The sequence below is a fragment of the Felis catus genome, chromosome X (genome assembly GCF_018350175.1).
Source record: "Felis catus isolate Fca126 chromosome X, F.catus_Fca126_mat1.0, whole genome shotgun sequence".
NCBI lineage: Eukaryota > Metazoa > Chordata > Mammalia > Carnivora > Felidae > Felis > Felis catus.
Window position 1 is genome coordinate 46,819,396 of NC_058386.1, and position 25,376 is coordinate 46,844,771.

At 42.0% G+C, this 25,376-nt stretch overlaps 1 protein-coding gene and 1 non-coding gene across 4 annotated transcripts in view; one reads left to right on the forward strand and one right to left on the reverse strand.

The window, feature by feature from the left end:
- The window catches only part of PHF8 (PHD finger protein 8), a 97,148-nt gene extending 76,665 nt beyond the window's left edge, over nt 1-20,483 (reverse strand). For 2 of the 3 annotated variants that reach the window (XM_006943755.5, XM_004000543.6), the window contains exons 1-2: nt 20,222-20,358; nt 19,104-19,293 (exon numbers count right to left, since the gene is read on the reverse strand). In XM_006943755.5, the coding sequence (XP_006943817.1) occupies nt 19,104-19,201 (98 nt within the window). In that variant the 5' untranslated portion in view covers nt 19,202-19,293; nt 20,222-20,358. Of the gene's footprint in view, nt 1-19,103; nt 19,294-20,221 lie in introns of all 3 variants that reach the window. The other variant, XM_006943754.4, reaches the window with a different exon arrangement.
- A 2,708-nt stretch (nt 20,484-23,191) lies between these two features.
- Nucleotides 23,192-23,300, forward strand: LOC111558814. Its single transcript, XR_002739953.1, has one exon. It is a non-coding gene; the product is annotated as a U6 spliceosomal RNA (small nuclear RNA).
- The last annotated feature ends 2,076 nt before the right edge of the window (nt 23,301-25,376 follow it).

Consider the following 25,376-nt stretch of genomic DNA (forward strand, 5'->3'; position numbering starts at 1 on the left):
TTTTCTAGTAATTCATTTTTTATTGTACCAAATAATTGTGTCCATTATTGTTTGGAAATTTTAAAAAACAGACAAACCCGGTCCTTCGCCACAGAACATCTAAGAAGCACTGTGCTAGAACCCCAATCAGGCAGAAGTTATGCATTCTACCAGACCCTTATGTAACTCAGGGCTGTGTTGGAAGCAGACATTCCCCTCACTCTCCAGTGAGAGATCATCTCTCCTCTACCCCTGTGTATGATCTCTTACTCCTTTTTAAAAAAATGTTTGAGAGAGAGAGCATGAGCGAGTGGGGGAGGAGCAGAGAAGGAGAGAGAGGATCCCAAGCAGGCTCCGCACTGTCAGCACAGAGCCTGATGAGGGGCTCAAACCCATGAACCACGAGATCATGACCTGAGCTGAAATCAAGAGTCAGATGCTTAACCAGCTGAGCCACCCAGGTGCCCCAGATCTCTTACTCCTTTGAGCTTCATATCATCTAGACATGCCTCTTTCCACTCCTCTTCACTGTCAGCTCCTCAGCTCCCCAACATACCCCTTTCACTCATTTAAGAACCTGTTCACAGATTCTTCTCCATCCCAAGTCCTGCCAACATCCCACATGATGTTAGTACTGATGCAGAGGCCCAACACACTGGCCTCTTAGCTCTTTGACCTCCTTATCTTCAGAGGCTGGTGTCTCCACTTCCCTTTCAGCTATCAAATCTCATGGTCATCATCCAGCCCTTGTCAATACTTGCAATAGCTCCACATCTGGAATATGAAATTCATACAGCATACTTGTGACCACAAATATAATCATCCAGCTCTTATTCATTACACTTGTTCTTTGCTCTCAAAATCCCTTGAGCCTACTTTTCACCTCTTCATCTATTCTTAACTTCACCCTTCTTCCCCATCTAGCTTAGATTCCAGCATTCCTCCCTTCAGCCATTCTCCAACAGATATCCTCAACTCCCTTGCCCCACTGCCTTTCCATCACTCCCACGTGCACATTCCAACCCTGGCTCAATCCAACTATGTTAACACTGGACCATTGGACATGGCTGGAGAAAAATCACCCACTGGATCAGCACCACAATAAATTCACACTGTCCAAAATATCTGAGTCACAGCATAGTCAACACAATATCGAATGAAAAGAACAAAGTTGGAAGACTGATGCTACCTGATTTCAGGACTCACTATAAAGCTACAGTAATCAAGACAGTGTGGTATAGATGAAAGATAGACAAACAGATCAATAAAACAGAATAGAGAGCCCAGAAGTAGACCTACATAAGTATGGTCAACTAATATTTGACAAAGAGCAAAGGTAGTACAATGGGGCAAAAAGATAGTCTTTTCAACAAATGGTACTGAAACTGGACATCCACATGCAAGTGAATGAATCTTTTTTTTTTTTCAACGTTTATTTATTTTTGGGACAGAGAGAGACAGAGCATGAACGGGGGAGGGGCAGAGAGAGAGGGAGACACAGAATCGGAAACAGGCTCCAGGCTCCGAGCCATCAGCCCAGAGCCTGACGCGGGGCTCGAACTCCCGGACCGCGAGATCGTGACCTGGCTGAAGTCGGACGCTTAACCGACTGCGCCACCCAGGCGCCCCAACAAGTGAATGAATCTTGACACAGAACTTGTACACTTCACAAAAATGGAACTCAAAATGGATCACAGACCTAAATGTAAAATGCAAAAGTACAACACTCCTAGAATATAACACAGGATAAAAATCTAAATGAGCTTGGGCATAGCAATAATTATTTTTAGATGTAATACCAAAGGCATGATCCATGAAAAAAGGAATTGATAAAATAGACTTCATTAAAATTAAAAATATGATCTTTGAAAGATACTGTCAAGAGAAAAACAAGACAAGCCAAAGACTGGGAGTAAACAACTGCATAAATACATATTTGATAAAGGATGCTATCTAAAATATACAAAGAACTCTTAAAAATTAGCAATAAAACAAACCTGATTTAAAAATGGGCAAAAGATCTCTACAGAAACCTCACCGAAGAATATATGCAGATGGAAAATAAGCATATAAAAAGGTGCTCCACATCATATGTTAGGAAAATTAAAACTATGAGATACCACTATACATCATCTATCAGAATAGCCAAAATTCAGAACACTGACAACACTAAATGCTAATGAGGAGGTAGAGCAAAAGGAACTCTAATTCACTGCTGGTGGGAATACAAAATGGTACAGCCATTTTGGAAGACAGTTTGGCAATTTCTTAAAAAACTGAACATACTCTTAACATACAATCCATCAATTATGCTCCTTGGCATTTACTCAAAGGAACTGAACAAAAACCTACACATGGATGTTTATAGCATCTTTTTTCATAAATGCCAAAATTTGGAAGCAATTATGATGTCCTTCAATAGGTGAATGGATAAACTGTGGTATATCCAAACAATGAAATGTTTATTCAGCACTAAAAAGAAAGGAGCTATCAAGCCAGGAAAAGGCATGGAGGAAACCTGAACACATATTATGAAGTGAAAGAAGCCAATCTGAAAAGGCTATGCATTATAGATTCCAACTATATGACATTATGGGAAGGGCAAAACCATGGGGACAGTAAAAACTGATTGCCAGAGGTTATCGGGGAGAGAGAGATGAATCGGTAGAGCACAGAGAATTTTTAAAGGCAGTGAAACTATTCTGCATGATACTAAAATGCTATAATGGTGAATACATGTCATTATACATTTGTCCAAACCCAGAGAATGTACAACACCAACAGTAAACACTGTTGTAAACTATGGACTTTGGGTGATAATCATGTGTCAGTGTAGGTTTGTCAATGGTAATGTACCACTCTGGTGAGGAATGCTGATAATGGGAGAGGCTACACATGTAGGGGCAGGAGGAATATGGGAAATATCTGTATCTTCCTCTCAATTTGACTGTGAACTTTAAACTACTCTAAAAAATAAAGTCTAATTGAAAAAATATCTGGGTCATGTTTCCTCAGAATCCTCCTATATTTCCCTGCTCAATTCTCTCTCCCATCATTCACAGTGGTTATATCAAATCCATGGTCCCATTACCTCCCTCCTCTTTCAGAAAATGACCCTGCCTACTTCTTAGACAAGATGAAGTAATCAGATGGGAACTATCTCAACTTTCCACACCAAATCTACCTCCTTCTGTACCCATCCTTTCCTCTGGTTACAATGAAAGAAATATCCTTCAATCTTTCCAAAGTTGGCTTTTCCACCCAGGTTCCCATCTTTTTTTAATCTTCTCAATCAATTATCCCTTCTTTCTTCAATATCTTCAACCTCTTCCTCCCTCCCTTCCGTCTCCTTCACAATAGCATTTAAACAATTAAAAAAGATAAGACCCTCCCTCCTGTCTGCCCCTCTGCCACTTCACAGCCAAATATCTTCTTTGTATGCAGGTTGATACTGACTTATTTGAATAGTTATCAGTTAGTAATGGCACAAAACTCAAAAGGTACAAAACTGTATACACTAAAATGTCTACCTACTTCTTGCCACCTGGTATTATCCAGAGATGTTCTATCAGAGCCAAACTTATAAGAGGAATTTTCTAGAGTTGTTATGTATACTTTCTTACCCTGCTGCAGTCTGATTTTAGTCCCCACCTTCTTTAAAACAGAGCTCATCAATGTTCTGACTTCCTTATTGATACATGCAATAAGTACTCCTCTCCTTTATCTCACTTGATCTCTTAGCCATATTAGCACACAGTGCTGACCCTCTGCTCTCTCCCCACTTGACAAGTTCTCTACCCTTGACTTCTATAACACTCCATTTGCCTGATGTCCATTTCTTCAGTTAACATTAGTGAGGGGAGCCTGGATGGCTCAGTCAGTTAAACGTCCAACTTCAGCTCAGGTCATGACCTCGCAGTTTGTGAGTTCAAGCCCTGCCTCGGGCTCTGTGCTGATAGCTCAGAGCCTGAAGCCTGCTTCAGATTGTCTCCCTTCCTCTGCCCCTCCCCCACTCATACTCTGTCTCTCTCAAAAATAAATACACATTAAAAATTTTTTAAAACCCATTACTGAGCATCTTCCAGGCCCTGGTCCAACTGCTAGGGAGGTAAGGACATAGAGCAAAGCATACAGAAATCCCTGCCCTCCTGGAGCTGATACCATTGTAGTGGCAGAAGCAAACAAGAAACAAAATAAATCCAGGGTGCCTGGGTGGCTCAGTAGGTTAAGCGTCCGACTTTGGCTCAGGTCATGATCTCATGGTTTGTGGGTTCGAGCCCCACGTCGGGCTCTGTGCTGACAGCTCAGAGCCTGGAGCCTGCTTCAGATTCTGTGTCTCTCCATCGCTTGGCCCCTCCCCTGCTCACGCTTTGTGTCTCTCTCTCAATAATAAATAAACATAAAAAAAATTTTTTTTAAAGAAACAAAATAAATCCATGTAATCAGTGAGATACATTGTATAATAGTGAGAAGAACCAAGTAGAAAAATAAAGCAGGAAGGGGAATATATGTGCATGTGTGTACACACACACACACACACACACACACACACACACACACAGTGGGGTAAGGGGATAGCAATGGTATTGAAATTTTAGTTAAGGAAGCCAATAGATACTGAAATCTTACATACGAACTCACTGACAAAATGACTTTTGAATAAGGACCTGAAGGGAGTAAGGAAGCAAGCCATATGGATAAGAGGGAAGAGCATCCCAAGTAGAGAGAATAGCAAGTACAAAAGCTCTGTGGTAGTAGTGTGCCAAGATTACTGAAGCAACAGAGGAGGACAGTATTCTGGAATAGAGAGAGTAAGGGGGACAGTAATAGGTCAGAAAGGTAATGGGCTCACATAGTAGGGTCTCATAGGCCATCGTAAAGGATGTTGGCTTTTCCTGAGTGAAGAACTGGGTGAAATCCATAGGAGAATTGTAAGCAGGGATGTGATGTGATCTTAATTATGTCTCTGGCTGCTCCTTCTGTCTCCCAATGCACCCTTTTTGTCCTGTCCATTCCTTAAATGTTGATGCTTCCTAGGCCTTCTTCTCTCCTCACTTTCCCTTGTCGATCTCACTCCCAGGGCTCAATGTGCCCCTTATGCACCTATGACGGCAAGCTAGATCTCTCTGCTGAGTTTCAGACCCCTCCCTAGAAATGCTTCCTGGTTCTTCTACTGGATAGACTCTTTACACGTTTCAAATTTCACATGTCCAAATTCAATTTCTCCCTCGGCCTGCCCCCCCAACATACTCCCTCTCTTGGCAAGTGGCACCATAACCTCAGACTGCCTGAGTTTATATCCTAGCTGTAACTGCCACGTATTAGTATGGGAACTTGAGCATGTTACCTCTGTGCCTCAGTTTCCTCATCCCTAAGGTGGGGATAAAAATTGTATGTACATCACAAAGTTGTTATCAAAAATAAATGAGTTAATGGCACAAAAACAGACACATAGACCAATGGAATAGAATAGAAACCCCAGAACTAGACCCACAAACGTATGGCCAACTCATCTTTGACAAAGCAGGAAAGAACATCCAATGGAAAAAAGACAGCCTCTTTAACAAATGGTGCTGGGAGAACTGGACAGCAACATGCAGAAGGTTGAAACTAGACCACTTTCTCACACCATTCACAAAAATAAACTCAAAATGGATAAAGGACCTAAATGTGACACAGGAAACCATCAAAACCTTAGAGGAGAAAGCAGGAAAAGACCTCTCTGACCTCAGCCGTAGCAATCTCTTACTCGACACATCCCCAAAGGCAAGGGAATTAAAAGCAAAAGTGAATTACTGGGACCTTATGAAGATAAAAAGCTTCTGCACAGCAAAGGAAACAACCAACAAAACTAAAAGGCAACCAACGGAATGGGAAAAGATATTCGCAAATGACATATCAGACAAAGGGCTAGTATCCAAAATCTATAAAGAGCTCACCAAACTCCACACCCGAAAAACAAATAACCCAGTGAAGAAATGGGCAGAAAACATGAATAGACACTTCTCTAAAGAAGACATCCATGGGGCGCCTGGGTGGCGCAGTCGGTTAAGCGTCCGACTTCAGCCAGGTCACGATCTCGCGGTCCATGAGTTCGAGCCTCGCGTCAGGCTCTGGGCTGATGGCTCGGAGCCTGGAGCCTGTTTCTGATTCTGTGTCTCCCTCTCTCTCTGCCCCTCCCCTGTTCATGCTCTGTGCCTCTCTGTCCCAAAAATAAATAAACGTTGAAAAAAAAAAAAAAAAAAAGAAGACATCCAGATGGCCAACAGGCACATGAAAAGATGTTCAGCGTCGCTCCTTATCAGGGAAATACAAATCAAAACCACACTCAGGTATCACCTCACGCCAGTCAGAGTGGCCAAAATGAACAAATCAGGAGACTATAGATGCTGGAGAGGATGTGGAGAAACGGGAACCCTCTTGCACTGTTGGTGGGAATGCAAATTGGTGCAGCCGCTCTGGAAAGCAGTGTGGAGGTTCCTCAGAAAATTAAAAATAGACCTACCCTATGATCCAGCAATAGCACTGCTAGGAATTTATCCAAGGGATACAGGAGTACTGATGCATAGGGCCACTTGTACCCCAATGTTCATAGCAGCACTCTCAACAATAGCCAAATTATGGAAAGAGCCTAAATGTCCATCAACTGATGAATGGATAAAGAAATTGTGGTTTATATACACAATGGAATATTACGTGGCAATGAGAAAAAATGAAATAGGGCCTTTTGTAGCAACGTGGATGGAACTGGAGAGTGTGATGCTAAGTGAAATAAGCCATACAGAGAAAGACAGATACCATATGGTTTCACTCTTATGTGGATCCTGAGAAACTTAACAGGAACCCATGGGGGAGGGGAAGGAAAAAAAAAAAAGAGGTTAGAGTGGGAGAGAGCCAAAGCATAAGAGACTGTTAAAAACTGAGAACAAACTGAGGGTTGATGGGGGTGGGAGGGAGGAGAGGGTGGGTGATGGGTATTGAGGAGGGCACCTTTTGGGATGAGCACTGGGTGTTGTATGGAAACCAATTTGTCAATAAATTTCATATATAAAAAAAAAAAAGAACAGAAAAATAAATAAATAAATAAATAAATAAATGAGTTAATCCATAGAAGGTGTTTACAACACTGCTTCATACATAGAAAGTGCTCTGTATCATTCAAGCTATCATGTCCTAGCAATTCTATCTCTTGATTAGCTATCAATTGTGCCCTTCTGTCATCCTTATTGCCCCTGCCCTAATCCAGGCCCCTGTTATCTCCAGCTAGGATTACTGTCCTGCCCTCCAACTGGACTCCTGGCCTCTACTCTGTCTTCACCCAACTGGCCCTCCACACTACAGTCAAAGGGACCACTTTTAAAAACACCAATTTGAGGGGCGCCTGGGGTGGCTCAGTAGGTTAAGCATCTGACTCTTGATTTCAGCTCAGGTCATGATCTCATGGTTCATGAGTTCAAGCCCCGCTGACAGCGCAGAGCCTGCTTGGGATTCTCTCTCCCTTTCTCTCTGCCCCTCCCCCTGCTTGTGGGTGCGTGCGTATGTGTGTGAGCACATGCAGGTGTGCTCTCTCTCAAAATAAATAAATGAACAAATAAATAAATAATCTTTTTAAAAACCCACCCATTTGATCTTGTCAACCCTTGCTCAAAACCACTCACAGCCTTCCTATTTTTCTTACGTTTAAAGTATAAACTTACCATGGTCTACAAGCCTTGCCTCTCTGGCCTCAACTCTGGCTTCTCACGTGCAGCGTCAGCTACATAATTTATAAGGCCTGGTGCAAATGAAAATCAGGAGCCTCTTGTTCATAACAGAGGAAAAAAATCTATTTTCCTTTCTTCCACAGTCTCTCAACTTGTCATAGGCCTTTTTATTTGTTATTTATTGTCATGCTCCCTGGGCATGAGGATACTCAAAGGGGAAGTACAGGCCACACCCTGTGACTCAGTGCACAGGATGCATGCACTCAACGCTGACTCTCTTGCACCTGCATCCAGACCTGGTGCCCCAGGCAACCAACTGAGAACCTGTTCAGGGAGTAGGGAGGCAGTAGGAGGTAGGACCACATGTGAGCTAAAGCTCTAAGTCCCTAAGAAACAATCCATTGTCCCACTGGATTTCACATGCAAAACATAAATTTCACATACAAACAGGTAAAATTATTAAGAATTTAAAAACAACCACAAAACATTAAACCTCAAGCATGGTGTCCCCTTCCAAATATGAGGCTCTGTGTGACTGGTCACACACCCATGACGTCAGCCCTGCTCTGAAAAGCCAGCTGGGTCTGACTTTGCCTCAGGTCACGATATCACGAGTTGTGAGTTCGAGCCTGGAGCCATGTCAGGCTCTGTGCTGACAGCTCAGAGCCTGGAACCTGCCTTTGATTCTGTGTCTCCCTCTCTCTCTGCCCCTCCCCCCCTCAAAAATAAACAAACATGAAAAAAAAATTGAAAAGCCAGCTGGACTCTCAATGCCATGCTCTTTCAATTCTATGGGTCTCATCACACATGGCTCCCTGTGCCTAAAACATTCCTGCTCTTCCTCTTCCCTGCTGCCATGGCACTCCCCCCGAAACACTATCCCTATTTTGGCACTCGTCACGTGGACTTACAACTGCTCATTCACTTGCTACCTGCCCCACTACATTTGACAGCATCGATCTCATTCACCAGAAGTCCTCACCTTATCCATCTCCCAGTATTGTTTTATTTATTCTTCAACTCAATTCAACAAACATTCATTGGGCTAGATAATTCCTCACATCAGGAAGACAGATGGATGAAAATCAGACTTGTGGCTGCACTGTCTCAATAATTATCACTGAGACCAAGGGTCCTAGATGCTAATTTGCTTCCTTAGTGAAGAGGCAAATTATCACAGCACCAGGTCTCAAGATTAAGATGAATTATCCCCAACATGTACCACAGAGCCTGGTACATGGTAGACACTCAACCAATATTTGTTAATAAAGTAAATGCATAAACTTAATAAATATTGATTGAGAACAGCCACTGCCCTCATGGAGTAGACATTCTAGAGGGAGAGATGGACAAGTGGTGCCAGGGGTTTCATAAGTGGTAAAAAGTAAATAGATCAGGTTAAGGGGATGAGGAGAAAACAACCAAATTTGAAGCCTGCATAAAAGGAACTGAGGAGAAAACTGAGCTATGAGTTATATGTATATTATCACATTTATTCTCCACAACTAAGCAGGGCATTCTGTACAGTATTCACAGGCAGTATAGCACAGAGGTAAAAGTACAGCCTTGGGAGCCAAGCTGCCTGGGTTTGAATCACCTCTGCCACTTACTGGATGTGTGAACTTAGAGAAGAAAGCAACCTGACTAGGGACAACAGGACCTGAAGTAGTGGGTGTCAACAGAGACTAAGAGACCTGGACTTCCACTCCTACCTGTCAGTAACTAAGGGGTACCCTCTTCCCCTGCCACTAAAATTGCAGTGTCTAAAGAGGCCTGCAAGGGGCGCCTGGGTGGCTCAGTCGGTTAAGTGTCCGACTTCAGCTTAGGTCACGATCTCGCGGTCTGTGAGTTTGAGCCCCACGTTGGGCTCTGGGCTGATGGCTGAGTTTGAGCCCCACGTTGGGCTCTGGGCTGATGGCTCAGAGCCTGGAGCCTGCTTCGGGTTCTGTGTCTCCCTCTCTCTCTGCCCCTCCCCTGTTCATGCTCTCTCTGTCTCAAAAATAAATAAACGTTAAAAAAAAATTAAAAAAAAAAGAGGTCTGCAAAAACAGAAGATGTAATAATACCCGAATCTCCTAACATCATACCCAAAATATCCAGGATATAATGAAAATAATCACTTATTATATCAAGAACAAGGAAAATCACAACTTGAATGAACAAAGGAAATCAACAATCTCAACACTGAGATGACACAGATGTTGGAATTACCTGACAAGGATTTTTAAAGGAGTAATCATAAAAATGCTTCAAGGAACAATTACAAACATGCCTGAAACAAATGAATAGACAGAAAACGTCAGCAAAAAATAAAGAACTTCTGCAAAGTAGAAGATACAGAAAAGAATCAATGGCACTTTTAGAACGGAACGCTACGATAAGTTTAATGAAAATTCATTGGATGGGCTCAACAGCAAAATGGAGACAAGAGGAAAAAAAACAGTAAACCTGAAGACAGAATAGAAATTATCCAATTTTGAACAGAAAGAAAATAGACTGAACTATGAACAACTCTACACCAATAAATTGGACAATCTACAAGAAATGGATAAATTCTTAAAAATATCCAATCTACCAAGACTGAATTGGGAAAAAATAGAAAGTCTGAACAAATTACTAATAAGGAGACTGAATCAACAATAACAAAATTCCCAGTTAAGAAAAGCCCAGGACTAGAGGGCTTCACTAGTGAGTTGTACCCAAATATTTAAAGAAGAATTAATTTCAATTCTTCTCAAACTCTCCAAAAATATCAAAGAAGAGGGAAGACTCTCAAACTCATTTTATGAGGCCAGCATTATCCTGATACCAAAACCAGACGAAGACACTAAAAGATACTACAAGAAAAGAAAACTACAGGCTAATATCCCTAATGAATATAGATGCAAAAATCTCAATAAAACACTAGCAAAATGAGTTCAGCAATATATTAAAATAAGCATTTACCATGATCAAGTGGAATGTATCCTTAGGATGCAAGAATGTTTCAGTATAAGCAAATCAATAAAGGTGATACATCACATTAATAGAATGGAAGAAAAAAACCATGTGATCATCTCAAAAAGCACAGAAAAAGTATCTGATAAAATTCAACATTTGTTCATGATAAAAACTCTCAAAAAATGGGTTATAGAAGAAAACGTGCCAAACATGGGTTATAGAAGAAAACGTGCCTTAACATAATAAAGGCCATATATGTCAAGCCCACAGTTGACATCATATTCAATGGTGAAAGGTTTAAAACTTTTCCTCTAAGATCGGGAACAAGACAAGGGTGCCCATTGTCACCACTCCTATTCAACACAGTACTAGAAATCCCAGCCAGGGCAATCAGGCAAGAAAAAGAAATAAAAGGCATAAAAATTACAAAGGAAGATGTAAAATTGTCTCTCTCTGCAGATGACATGATATAGAAAATTGTAAAGACTCCACCAAGAAACTCAGATCTAATTAATGAATTAGGTAAAGTTGCAGGATACAAAATATACAAAAATCAGTAGCATTTCTACATACTAAAACAAATTATCTAAAAAAGAAACAAAAAAAAATCAGCCCACTTACAATAGCATCAAAAACTATAAAGTACTTAGGAATAAAAATAACCAAGAAGGTGAAAAATCTCTACACTGAGAACTATATCAATGAAAGAAACTGAAGACACAAATAAATGGAAAGATAACCTGTGTTCATAGACTGGAAAAATATCATTAAAAAAGTCCATACAAGGAATCCTTGTACACTGCTGGTGGGATTTTAAATTGGTACAGCCACTGTGGAAAAAAATGGAGGTTCTTCAAAAATTTAAATGAACTACCATATGATGTAACAATTCCACTTCTAGGTAAATATCAAAGGAAAACAAAATCACTATGTTGCAGAAATATTTGCACCCCCATGTTCAGTGCATCATGATTTACAATAACCAAGTCATGGAACAAACCTAAGTGTCTACCAAAAGATGAATGGACAAAGAAAATGTCACACACACACACACACACACACACACACACACACACTGGAACACTATTTCATTAAGCCATAAAAAAAGGAAATCCTAGGGGCGCCTGGGTGGCGCAGTCGGTTAAGCGTCCGACTTCAGCCAGGTCACGATCTCGCGGTCCGTGAGTTCGAGCCCCGCGTCCGGCTCTAGGCTGATGGCTCAGAGCCTGGAGCCTGTTTCCGGTTCTGTGTCTCCCTCTCTCTCTGCCCCTCCCCCGTTCATGCTCTGTCTCTCTCTGTCCCAAAAATAAATAAACGTTGGAAAAAAAATTAAAAAAAAAAAAAAAAAGGAAATCCTACCATTTGTAACAACATGGTCAAACCCTGAGGGCATTACATTATATAAGTCAGTCAGAAAAAGATAACATATGCTTTTATGTGGAATCTAAACAAAACAAAATAAACCACAAACTCATAGTAAAAGAGATAAGATTTGTGGTTACCAGAAGCGGGGGGGACTGGGGATGAGTGAATTGGAGAAAGCTGTCAAAAGGTACAAACTTCCAGTTATAAGATAACTAAGTACTAGGGATATAATGTACAATATGATGACTATAGTTAACACTGCTGTATTGTAAATCTTATTAAAGTTGCTTAGAGAGTAAATCCTAAAAGTTCTCATCACAAGGGAAAAAAACCTCTTTCCTTTCTTCTGGGAGGTATTTATATGAAGTGATGGATATTAACTAAACTTACCGTGGTAATCATTTCACAATATATATAAGTCAAGTAATTATACTCTACACCTTAAAAATCATATAGTACTGTATGTCAATTATACCTCAATAAAATTGAAAGAAAAAGAGATTAAAAAATTATGAACAGAGCTTAAACAACCTATTAAGACCAAAACCAAAGACAGGGGTGCCAGAGTGGCTCAGTCAGTTACATGTCCTGACTTCAGCTCAGGTCAAGTTCTCGTGGTCTGGGAGTTTGAGCCCCGTGTCAGGCTCTGTGCTGACAGCTCAGAGCCTGGAGCCTGCTTCAGATTCTGTGTCTCCCACTCTCTCTGCCCCTCCCCCACTCATGCTGTTTCTCTCTCTCCAAAATGAATAAATGCTTTAAAAAATTTTAAATAAAAAAAGACAACTAAAACCAAAGACAATCTGAAATATTTCTACACTGAAAAACAGCATAATCAAATTCCTGAACACAAAAGACAAAGGAAAAATCTTTAAAGCAGTGATAAAGAAATGGCACATTACCTAAAGGAGAACACCAATTCAAATGACCAAGGATCTCTCATCAGAAACAATGGAGGCCACAGGGGAAGTAGCACAATAGTTTTCAAGTGCTGAAGGAAAAGAAATAAAAACCCAGGATCTAATATCTAATGAAAAGACCTTCAGGAATCCAAGAGAAATCAAGACATTCTCATATGAAGGAAAACTAAGCGTATTTGTTGCCAGTAGAACTATCCTAGAAAAATGGCTAAATGAAGCTCTCTAAAAAGAAAGGAAATGGGGCACCTGGGTGGCTCAGTTAGTTAAACCTCCAACTTAGGCTCAGGTCATGATCTTATGGTTTGGGAGTTCCAGCCCCATTTCAGGCTCTGTGCTGACAGCTCAGAACCTGAGCCTGCTTCAGATTCTGTGTCTCCCTCTCTCTGCCCCTTCCCTGCTCTCACTCTCTCTCTCTCTCTCTCTCTCTCTCAAAAATAAACATTAAAAAAGTAAAATAAAAATTTAAAAAGAAAGGAAATGATAAAAGGAATCTTTGGGAAGATCAGGAAGACAGAACAAGGGAAGGAGTAAATACCTGGGTAACTACAATATGCTTTCCTTCTCCTCTTGAGTTTTCTAAATCATGTTTGACAGTTGAAACAAAAATTATAACACTGTCTGATGTATTTCTCAATGTATATAGACAAAATAAGATAATTATGTTATAAACAGGGTAGCATAAAGGAATTTAAAGGGAAGTAAGGTTTCTTCTACTCTTCACTCAAACTGGTAAAATGTCAATACTGGTTGATGGTAATAAGTTATGTAAGTATTATGTTAATACTTAGAGCAAGCATTAAAAAAGCTATACAAAGCTATATATATCTATATTCAAAAACACAATGTATAAGCCAAAGTAGAATTCTAGAAAAGGTATAAGTAACCCACAGGGGGGTAGGATAAAGAAAACAAAGAACAGAGGAAACAAACAGAAAATAAAACAAAACAAAAATGACAGACTTAAGCCCTAAGCTATCAATAACTACATTAAGCAGAAATGGTCTAAATATACCAAAAGGAGATAAATATAATACCGAACTATATGCTGTCTACAAGAAACTCACCTTATATACAATGACAGAAGCTGAAAGTAAAGGGATGAAAAGGATATACCATGCAAGTTTAATCCAAAGAAAGTGGAGTGGCTACATTGATATGACATAAAGTAGACTTGCATGCAAAAAAATTATCAGAGACAGAGAAGCACATCACATAATGATAAAAGGTCAATCCACTGAGATGTAGCAATCCTAAATGCATATGCATCAAACAACAAAGCTGCAAAATGTGAAGCAATAAATGATAGGACTGAAAGGAAACAGGCAAATCAACACTTGTAGCTGGACACTTCAATATGTCCTTCTCAACAACTGACTGAACTAGTTAGAAAATCAGCCAAGGACAGAGAAAAATTCAGGAAACACCATCAACCAACAGAAGTAAAGCAACATTTATATAAAAAAATAACTCGGGGCGCCTGGGTGGCTCAGTCGGTTAAGCGGCCGGCTTCAGCTCAGGTCATGATCTCACGGTGAGTTTGAGCCCCGCATCGGGCTCTGGGCTGACAGCTCAGAGCCTGGACCCTGTTTCAGATTCTGTGTCTCCCTCTCTCTGACCCTCCCCCATTCATGCTCTGTCTCTCTCTGTCTCAAAAATAAATAAACGTTAAAAAAAAAGTTTTAAAAATAAAAAAAAAATAAAAAAAAATAAAAAAATAACTCAACCCAACAATAGCAGGATTATTTTCATGTGACCATGGAACATTTATCAAGACAGACCATATCCTTGGCCATAAAACAAACCTCAATATATTTAAACAAATTGCAATCATACAGAGTATATTCTCTGACCACTATGGAACCAATAAGAAATTAGTAGCTGAATGGTAACAGGAAAATCTACAAACACTTGGAAACTAAACAACACACTGCTATGCAATTCTTAGGTCAAACATGAAGTCTCTAAGGAAATTAAAAATTACATTGAACTACATGAAAAGGAAAACATACCAAAATTTGTGGGACATAGCTAAATTGATAATACTAAATGCTTACATTAGAAAACAGGTAAAGACTTAAATCAATAACCTAAGCTCCCACCTCAAGAAATTAGGTAAAAAAATAAACCCAAAACAGGAGGAAGGAAATAATAAAGGCAGAAATCCAGATTGAAAACAGAAAGACAATAGAGAAAGTCAATGAAACAAAAAGTTTGTTCTTTGAAAAGATCGATAAAACTGACAAACGTCTATCAAGTTTGAGAAATAAAGAGAATTTTTCAGTATCAGGGATGAAATATCATCACAGAGCCAGCCTACAGATATCAAAAGGGTAATAATATTTTGAACAATTCTACACACTTAAATTTGACAACCTGGATGAAATGTATCAATTCCTTGGAAAACATAAACTACCACAATACATCTGGTATTAAATAGATAACTTTCATTGTCCTAAAACTATTAAATAAATTTAATCCATAATTTTAAAAACAAAAAAAGATTAAAGATAATTAAGCAAAGTATTTAGTATAGTGACAGGCACATTAGCTAGTACTCAATAAACAAACGCCATTATCATTTTATTTAAATCATTACAACCACTCCTGGGGAAACTGAAGCTTCACAGAGTTGAAATCCTTTGCTAAAGAGTCAGAATTCGAACCCAATTCTGAAGCCAGTGCCATTTCCTCTAGAGTTTTGAGTCCACACCTCAGCCACGCCCCCCCCTTGGAGATGTGCCAACCAGCACTTCCTTTATAGATAGGAAAACTGCAAAGCGGTGAGGTTTTGCCAAAGCCCCAGAAGTCAATAAATGCTCACAAACTAATTCTTCACCAGTGTACAATTATTCTCAAAAATTAGGGTGCATCAGAATCTTTCGTTTTGTTAAATAGAGATTGCTGGGTCCCAGCCCAAGAATTCACATTTTTAAAAAATTCCCAGTTAATGAACCATACTTTGAGAACAAAATGTTAGCACACCCATCCCCCAAACCAGAAGCTGTCACACTCCACAGATAGGGAAGGAATTGAGACAGAATAATGCTCTAAATCAGTGGTTCTGAGGGTGGCCCCCACTCACCTACTAAATCAGAAACCCTGCAAGTGGGGCCTACCTATCTTGTCTTTTAATAGGTCTTTCAAGTGATTCTGATGCATGCTAAAGTTTGAGAACCATTGTTCTACAAATCAAAGTGATTTGCAAAAACCCAGCCCTTCACAGGAGAAAAAAAGTTAATACCAACTTTTTTCCACTTTTGAGAACTTGGACTCTGGAACCAGATAATTCTAAGTTCAAATCCAGACTTAGAAAGTAATTCTATGAATTCTAGATTCTCAGCAGCAAAATGGAATAGTCATCTTCCAGGAAGTAACTTGGCATTATTAATCCCTAACTGGACTTGAAGCAGTCTAGCCTATGGAAATCATCAGAGATGTGAACAGATTTATATCACCTATAAGGCATCTGTGGGCTTAAATGTTGTGAGCAACCCTGAAAAGTCCACAATATTTAATTTTCAATTGTGCTTAAGTACAATCTTATATGGAGCACTGTGAGCCTGGTGTGTGTGCATGTGCACACAATGCATGGGTTAAGCAAGAGCAGCCCACCAGGACCTGATTCTTAGATGACTTCCTTGTTTTCTGCTAGCCCATAGAGAGAGGAATGAGAAGAGATAAAAACGTGGTCTCTTTCATAGAAAAAAAATAAGGCAATTAACCTGTGTCAGGGTCTTCGTAGAAACCCATGATTCACCACAGAAATGTAATTAAGGAGGAGCCTATCCCATAAACCCATTTCTACATTTGTAAATTTGCAATTCATAATGGCCTCAGTGGTGTTCTTTATAAATGTCAACAAGAACACTGTGCAACAATGTGCACCATATTTCTCTTTTTGTTTTGACCAGCAACTTGTATCAAAATGAAAAACATTTCCAGAACTCCCAAAGTTTCCCTCATAACATAATATTATAAAAAAGTAGAAATGATGTTAAGTATCCAACCACAGAAGAAATGACCAAGTAATTGATGACACATAGATTTATGGTGGGATATCAGAAATGAGATTTACATGAGTATTTGACAACCTGGTAAAATACTCACAGAATGTTAAATACGAATAAAAGTCAGGCTACAAATGGTATTTATAATACAATCCCATGTTATAAAAATATAGGTTTATATCCTAAGTCAAAAGACAGGAGATAATGCAACAAAACATTTAACAGTGGATTATGCTGGACAGCAGATTCATAGATGATTTTTATTTCCTTATTATTTTTGCCTTTTCTACAATGAGCATGTCTCACACATATAATCAGGAAAAAACTTAAAACATTATTTAAAAAAGAAATACCTAACTTTTAATTGGGTGTGGATTGAAATAATTTATTCAAAGTCCCTGTCATGGGGCCTGGCATATAGTAAGCACTCAGAAAGCATTTGTTCCAGTTTTCTGTTCCTAGACTATGGAGTTAGAGTCTCTATACTGTGGGCAGTTCACTTTCCAGGTTTGAATCTACACACTTCTCACATAATCCAAAGCAAAGGCCACAGGCAATAGCTTATTTTAAGAAGGCCCATTCATTCATTCATTCATTCAAAAATTCACTCAGTATATCTATTACATGTTCAGCACTAAACTAGGTTCTGGGGATACTAAAAATGAAAAGATGACATCTCTGCCCTCAAATAACTCTGGCTAATGAGTTTATTAACTCAAATAACTCTGGCTAATGAGGTTTATTAACAACTATGATATGATGAAATAATTACTTTCAATAAGGATGTACACAAAGTACAATGGGAACCAGGAGGAAGGAGGCCTTTTACAGAGGAGGTATGCCATGACCTATAAAAGGGAGGACATTAGTAGGAATTGCATGCACAAAGAAAAAGAGGGATAAAGGAGTATAAAATTTTCCCAGAACTATAAGTAGTTCAGTCTTGCTGGGACATAAAGAACCAGGAGGAGGAGTGGCGGGAAATGAGACTGAACAAGTAGATCACAAAAGGTCTTGTCTGTCACACAAAGGCGACTGAATTTTATTCTGTAGGGGAACCACCAAAAGAATTTTAAACAGAGGAGTGACTTGATCAGCACTAGCAAAGATACCAGGAATCCTGAAAATCATCTTAATCCCGCTTATTTGCAGAGGAAAGAAAAAGGCCCCACCCTCTAGGTCTGTCCTCTCTTAAGTGAAATCACATGAAGCAGTAAAAAGACCTCTGCACCTGGCACACAATAAATAATAAAGATCAGCTGAACATGAATTTGAAGGTGCTGCAAGGGGCCATCCCTGCTGAGAGCAGAATTTTAGCATAGCAGTATCAGCACCTTCAGTTTGGCTGGGACAATAGGAGCTCATTCAGAAGGGACTAGTGACAACTGAAAATTGTAGAATCTAACATACTGTACTCCAGTGCAAAAATTCCTCTCATGGTTTTCTTTCCATAACTGGGCCTTAAGTCCCAACAATGAGAGAACATCAGTTTCTTCCCACACACTAACTTCTCTGGAATCCTGGGTGACAGATGCTTCTGTGCACACATGGTTAACTGGAGGAAATTCATTAGTGGTTTCGCTCCTGCTGTTTTACCCAATACCTCTTCTGCTTAATTCAATTTAGTTGGATGGTTCTGCAGATAAATACTGAATAAAGTACTATTGCATTTCTGCCTCCACCTGCTGAATGCATGCAAAACGCTTTAAATCATCAGGACAGATGTAGTAGATATATTTTATAGGCGAAGACCATGAGGTTCAGAGAGGCAAAGCAACTTGCCAAAGGACACTCTGATAGTAAGTTGAAAGGCACAATTGAAATCCATGTTTGTTTCAATTATTCCAAAAATACAGCACTGTCTCCCAAGAAGCCAGAATCTGAGGCAAAACACAATTGCCAGCATACAAAAATGATACATTCTTTGTGGCTGGAAAGAGAACACTTCCTAAAATAAAAAAGGGGGCAAAGAAGAAACACACATGGGATAGAAAAAAAGAGGATACACCAGAGGTCATTGTGAACTACACCCTGGTCTTGAAAGGAAGGATGAAAAAACATGGGTCTGGGAGGTGGGTTGGAGCTAATTCTTGGCCAGAGAAGGGGGAAAAGTTTCTGAGCAGGAACCTAAAACAGGACTGAGAAAGGAGCGTGCAAGTGAGCACCTGTCCAGTCTGGACTGCCCTCCTTACCTGCCATGAAACCAGTCCTGGCACATGTCACACTCGATCATGAAGCGGGTCACATCGTAAGGCAGCCGGCAGAGGCAATACACTGGTACTGAGGCCATCTTCGCCCGGCCTTGGAGCGCTCTGCGGCGGGCCAGGTTCGTAGCGTCAAGAGAAGCAGGAGGCAGCAGCACGCGTCCTTTCTGGACGATAGCTGGGCACAAACAACACTTTTTACCGAGTGAATCAGGTCCCCCAGGGTACCAACCCTCAGTTCACAAATGGGCAGTTAGTGCTGCCGGGATGCAACACAGCTGGTGTGGCTGTAGGGGGCAATCGGAGAAAAGTCCACCGGCCACCAGAATGTTTTTAACAAATAAAGGACGGCATTTGGCCGTCGAGGTTTCTCCCCCGACCCCCAGCTCCATCGGCCCCCTGAGTCAGTGATAACTTCTTTCCGGGTTTCAGGGAAATATCTGACGCCTTTTCAGGAAGCTTCTTTAATCCCTTACTGAACCCTCTCCTTGCTAGCAACCTTGCTTCCCAGGCTCTCTTTATTATGACGCAAACCAGAGCCAAAATAAATAGGCTGGGGTACCTTAGAAAAAGCCCTTTCTCTCACTCCCCAAATAGGGGCAACTAGAGAGAGATGAGGGATCCTTGGAAGTCGCCTCAGATTACTCGAGAATCACCTCGATGCCTTCAGGAACAAGGCAGACAAGACTAGGCGCCCAACTCAAACCACAGTTCTGGGGTCGTGCTGAGAGTTGAAATGGTCTTCTTCACTTTCAAAATCATTCCATCCCCAACCAGTCAGTAGTCTCATCACCCCAACAAATTAAATAAATCTCAATTCTAGAAAAGATCAGATCGTCCTCTACTTCGAAGACGACAGGGCTCCGAGTTGCACCCCCAAAACTAAAAAGGATCTCCTCTAAACCCCTGAAACTGACTAGAATTTCTTCACACTCCCGCAACTAAGCAAGGCTCTCACCCCCCCCCCCCTCCGGCTCGGGAACGGACAGGCATCTCCTCACAGCCCCCTCAGAGTGACGAGGACTCCCCTGTCCCCCCAAACTGACAGAGAGCTCATCACAGATCTCAAGACTGACAGGAATATTCTTGCAGCCCCCGAAACTTACGAGATCTCTTCACGCCGCCCAAAATGACAGGAACCTCCTCACGCCCCAAACCTGACAAGAATGGCTTTTGCCCTGAGCCCTACAGGGACCTCCTCATCTGCAAAGCTACAGGGATCGCTCACACTAGCGGAGTTCTGTTCCACCGACGCGCCAGCTGCCGGGCTTGCTCCGAAGCGCCTCAGCACCTAGCTCAGCGGAGGATCGGCAAGCAGTTCCGGCCCCACCGGCGGCGCGCGCCGAATTCTGGGATCGTCACGGCAACGCTGCGAATCTTGCTAGCCTTCCCCCAGAACCACCCGCTGGGTTTGCGCGGCCCTGGGCGCCCGGCGGTGCTTCAGAGCGGCTTTCTCCACGGTTTTGCCCCGGGCCCGGTCGTTAGGGCCTACTGGAGCCCGCAGCTCGGGCCTAGTCCGGCGGCCGCCCGAGGAGCGGGCAAACGGCGTCGTCCCTGAGCCGGCTGGAGATCGCTGCGAGCAAAGCAAGAGAAATGAGAATAACCGGCGGCCAGGTCGGAGGAAAAACTGCCGGAAAAGTCGCCGGGAGAAACCCGGTGGCGATGGTAGGCAATTCGAAGTAGTCAATAAAGTTTATTCAAAACAAGGAGGAAGTTGAAGCGGAGAGGGGAGGAGAAATATGGGGTAAACAGCTACCATGTTGAGAGTGGCGGCGCCGCCGCGGGGAGGCTACCAGACCGCCATCTTATGAGGGCTGGGCACGCGAGGTAACCGCGGCAGAGGCGGGGAAGGGAGGCCAGCGGCTCCCGCGTGACGCCAGCAGAGGCGGGGCGCCACCTTGAGAAAGGGTGACGGGATCCGGCTACCTTTGGACCCGCTCGTTTCTTCTAGGTACCCAATCAAGGCTGAGGACCTTAAGCCACCATCTTAGGCGAGGCAGTCGCTTGGCTCCATTTTGAGTGGGGCCGGAGCCTTCCAAGCCTTCCTCCTTCTCCGGGCCAACAGGGAGTTAAGCACCCTCCTTCCTCCTCCCCCTCGGCCCGCCCCTCCTCCCCTCCCCTCTTCCCCTCCCCTCCCCTCCTCCCCTCGGCCCGCCCCTCCTCCCCTCCCCTCCTCCCCTCCCCTCCTCCCCTCCCCTCCTCCCCTCCCCTCCTCCCCTCCCCCTCCCCCTCCCCTCCCCTCCCCTCCTCCTCCCCTCCCCCTCCCCCTCCCCTCCCCTCCCCTCCCCTTCCCCTCCCCCTCCCCTCCCCTCCCCTCAAACACCCACCCCCCTCCACCCCCCCCCCCCAACACCCAATCACTGTCCCTCCACCCCTCCTCTCCTACTTCCTCCTCCTCCTCCGCAGCCTTCTCGTCCTATGAGAGGAGGTGAACTCAGTGACTGCAAACTGCAAAGCTAATGGATCGCGCCGGGGGCGGGCTTCGGCCAGGATAGAGATGGAGTACTCACAGTAGCTCCCTTTTGCCGAGCACATTCTGTGGCTGGTCTCTTTTGCACGGTCTCCGAATCGTTTATTCTTCACCCTGCAAGGAAAGCTCTGTTCAAGTGAAGACATGGGTTTAGGGAAGCCAAGTGGCTTCAGTTTCAGAGCTGGGAAGTTGAACTTTGCACCCTCTACTACCCCCTCTCCCCGCCCTGAGTTGTGTCTTGTCGGTCCCTTGGTCCTAGTCCCTCCGTAAAGCTTTTGTGTACTTCCCAGCTCCCTCTGAACTCTCTCTTCTTTGACCCCACTATTTCAGTTCAGTTTGGTTCAGATACTGTGCCATGATTTTTATGCACAAGTCCCAGTGTTTTCTGACTAGCCTGAGGGTGGGTGGGAGAAGAGGTTGAATGAATGGAACTCCACAGACATAGAAGGTGGCGCTGGTGTTCTCTGACATTCTAGAATATTCTCTAGGAATCCTCTTACTATTTCATTTTTTAAAGGGCACCACCACTTTAAACAAGAAAATGTGTGTATGCACATTAATTTCCTAAGTGATGGTGGCTTAGACCATGGGGATACCTTGATGAAGAGGGACTCCAGTGGGGAAATTGCCAGCCAGTGCAGGAGACAAACATGCAAACCAACAATTGGGATTGCAAGGTCCAGTAAGCATATATCTACCTCTTGCAAAGTGCAAAATAAACTCATGAAAGTGCCTCAGAAGCAACTTGGTGCTGTCAAGGAAGGTTTCAGGGAGACCTGAAGGCTATATAAGAGTTTACTGAAGGATCAACATGTAAAAATGCATGGAGGCACACAGAAAAACATTTACAAAAAGAAGTTAAATGTTATATTTTATCCTGTAAACAATAACAAACCACTAAAGGTTTTTGAGCAAAAGCAACTCAAAAGTCACATTTGCATCTGAGCCAGGGGAAAATTCAGGATTAGTGGGACCTGAAGCTTATACAGTTTGTGAGGTAGGTCTTTAAGAAAAGAATAGAGGGGTGCCTGGGTGGCTTGGTCGGTTGGGTGTCCGACTTTGGCTCAGATCATGATCTCACCATTTGTGAGTTTGAGCCCCGCACAGGGCTCTATGCTGACATCTCAGAGCTTGGAACCTGCTTCGGATTCTGTGTCTCATTCTCTCTCTCCCCTCCCCCATTTGTGCTCAGTCTCTCTCTGTCTCTCAAAGATAAATAAATGTAAAAAAAAATTTTTTAAGAAAAGAATATGGGCTTGTGAATACAAAATTAGGCTCAAAGGTAGAGTATTTCTAGAAGCTATTCCTACACCTGGGTAATAACTATAAAGAAGAGATACAAACCATATATAAATGTCTCACTAAAATGAAACTAAATGTATCCCCCTTCAATCAACTTCCACTCAGCTGGATCTCAAAAATGTCTGAAGCAGCTCCAACACCACCTAATACAAGAGAAAATGTGACTAGGGAAACTAGTGGAAGGGGACAGTGGTTTTAATGAATTGTGTTTTAAATATATTATGCAAACTTTATAAAAACATATGACCATGTGACCATATGACAAGTGACATGCCCTGCAGCTAAAGCTTTCTTAGCTTGGGGGGGGGGCTGACTTTGGCCACACATATAATAAAATTGGAAAGACACAGATAAGATTAACATGGCCCCTGCACAAAGATGACATACAGTGTTGTGAAGCCTTACATAATAAAAAGGAAAAAAAGGGAAGACAGGAGGGAGGAGGCTGTTGCATTAGTAATGAAACAAAGATGAGGTCTGAATCAGGATAGCTGCAACATAGGTAGAAAAGGATTAAATAAGTGGGATATTTTGGATGTTGAATAGGCAAGGCTTGGGAACTCATTGAAAATAGGTGAATGAGTGAAGGGAGTGTGAGTTCATTTCTGGGTTGGGTGTCAAGAGTGGATGATGGTGCCATTGACTGAACTAGAGTGCACGGAAGGAAAAGCAGGTTTGGTGGGGAAGAAGAGACTAAGTTCAGTTTGGAGCACATTGAGTTAAAGTGTGTTTGGAACATTAATTCACTCACCCAGAAATTCTTTCTTGAGCATCTAGTATGCTCCAGGCACCATATTAGGTGCTGAGGATGTAGTGGTAACCCAGGTAAGATCCTGACCTTCATGGAGCTGCCATTTTACTGGGGGGATCAGTCAATAAACAAATACAGTTTCATTCATGTATTTATATTTACCAGGCAGTGTTCTAAGCATTGGGGACTCAGGGCAAACAAAACAGACAAGTTCCCTGCCTTCCTGTGATTCACATTCCAGCTAGGGAAACAAGCAACAAAATGAGTCAAATAAGAGAATCTCAGTGAGTGCTATGAGTTGCAGTGAGTGCTATGAGAAAAATAAAACAAGTTATGAGATAGAGAAAGATCTGGATAGAAGTTAGTCTGTTTTAAATAGTCAAGGCCTCTTGTAGAAGGTGGTGTTTAATCTGAGACCTGAATAATATGAAGTAACCAGGGACAGGGCAGAAAGAATAAAACGTGCAAAAGTCCTGGGGCACCTGGGTGGCTCAGTTGGTTAAGCGTTCAACTTTGGCTCAGGTCATGATCTCGTGGTTCGTGAGCTTGAGCTCCGCATCAGGCTCTCTGCTGACAGCCTGCTTTGGATTCTGTGTCTCCCTCTCTCTCTGCCCCTCCCCCACTCACACTCTGTCTCTCTCTCTCCTTCAAAAATAAATAAACATTAAACAAAAATTGTTTTAAAAAGTGCAAAAGTCCTAATGTGGTGGGGTAGGGGGCAGTTCAGGGCATTCCGTCAAAAACACTTCCTAAATATTATGGACTGGACTGGATATAGGTGGTGATTGGGGTAGGGTCTCCAGTCATAAATAAAAGAGATCCTGTGTTTACCCTTAAGGAGTATACAGTCTAATGAGGGAGTCAGGTTTCAATGAACAACACAAGGCTGAAAAAAGTCAAACCCTAAGTGCTGCCTACAGGTATCAGCAACATGTGTGGGAACAAAGAGCTATAATGAATTCAAACATTTTCATTTGGTATGTTGCAAAAGCCTTCACAGGAGGTGGCATTTGACCCATGTATAGTAGTACTCATCCCTGAAAGTTCTTCCCTAGTGTTCTTGGGAGGTGGGATGGAGATGCTAAAGATAATGGGAAAGGCAAAGCTGATGGAGGTGAATCTGACGCAGATTTTGCTGACAAAGGAGCTCTTGGCACTGCTATGGATAGGAGGAAGCTGGCTGCTGCCCTAGAGATGTGTGCTCTGGTTATGTCCATCATAGCATCAGTGCAAGATGTGAACTGGCTACCATAGAAGGAGGCTGCTCTGGAAACTTTCCTCCCCTACCCCCACCTCCACTTAATGGTTATAAACATTTCCTTTTAATTACAGAAACAATAGTAAATGAATTCCCATTGTAAACATGCAAACAGGCTGAAGATACCACCACTCAATCTCTGTTTACTTCCTTAAGGGGAACCTCAATGGCCTCTTTTCCAATTCATCTCTCTGCATATAATATGTACATATGAGATGAAAAGTGATGAGGGCTAAAGTGGACTATAAATGAGAAAGAAGGAGGGAAGTGGGAAAAAAATTGCATGAGGAAGAACAGGTTTGCTCCAAAACAGTTTGGGAAGTACAAGGACAGTGAAAACAAAAGAAAAATAATAACACATAACATTATCTGAGGATTTACTATGTGTTAAGCACTATTCTAGGCTCTTTACATGCATGCATTAACTCAGTCCTTAAAGCAACATTATGAGGGAAGTACTAGTACTATCCCCATTTTAAG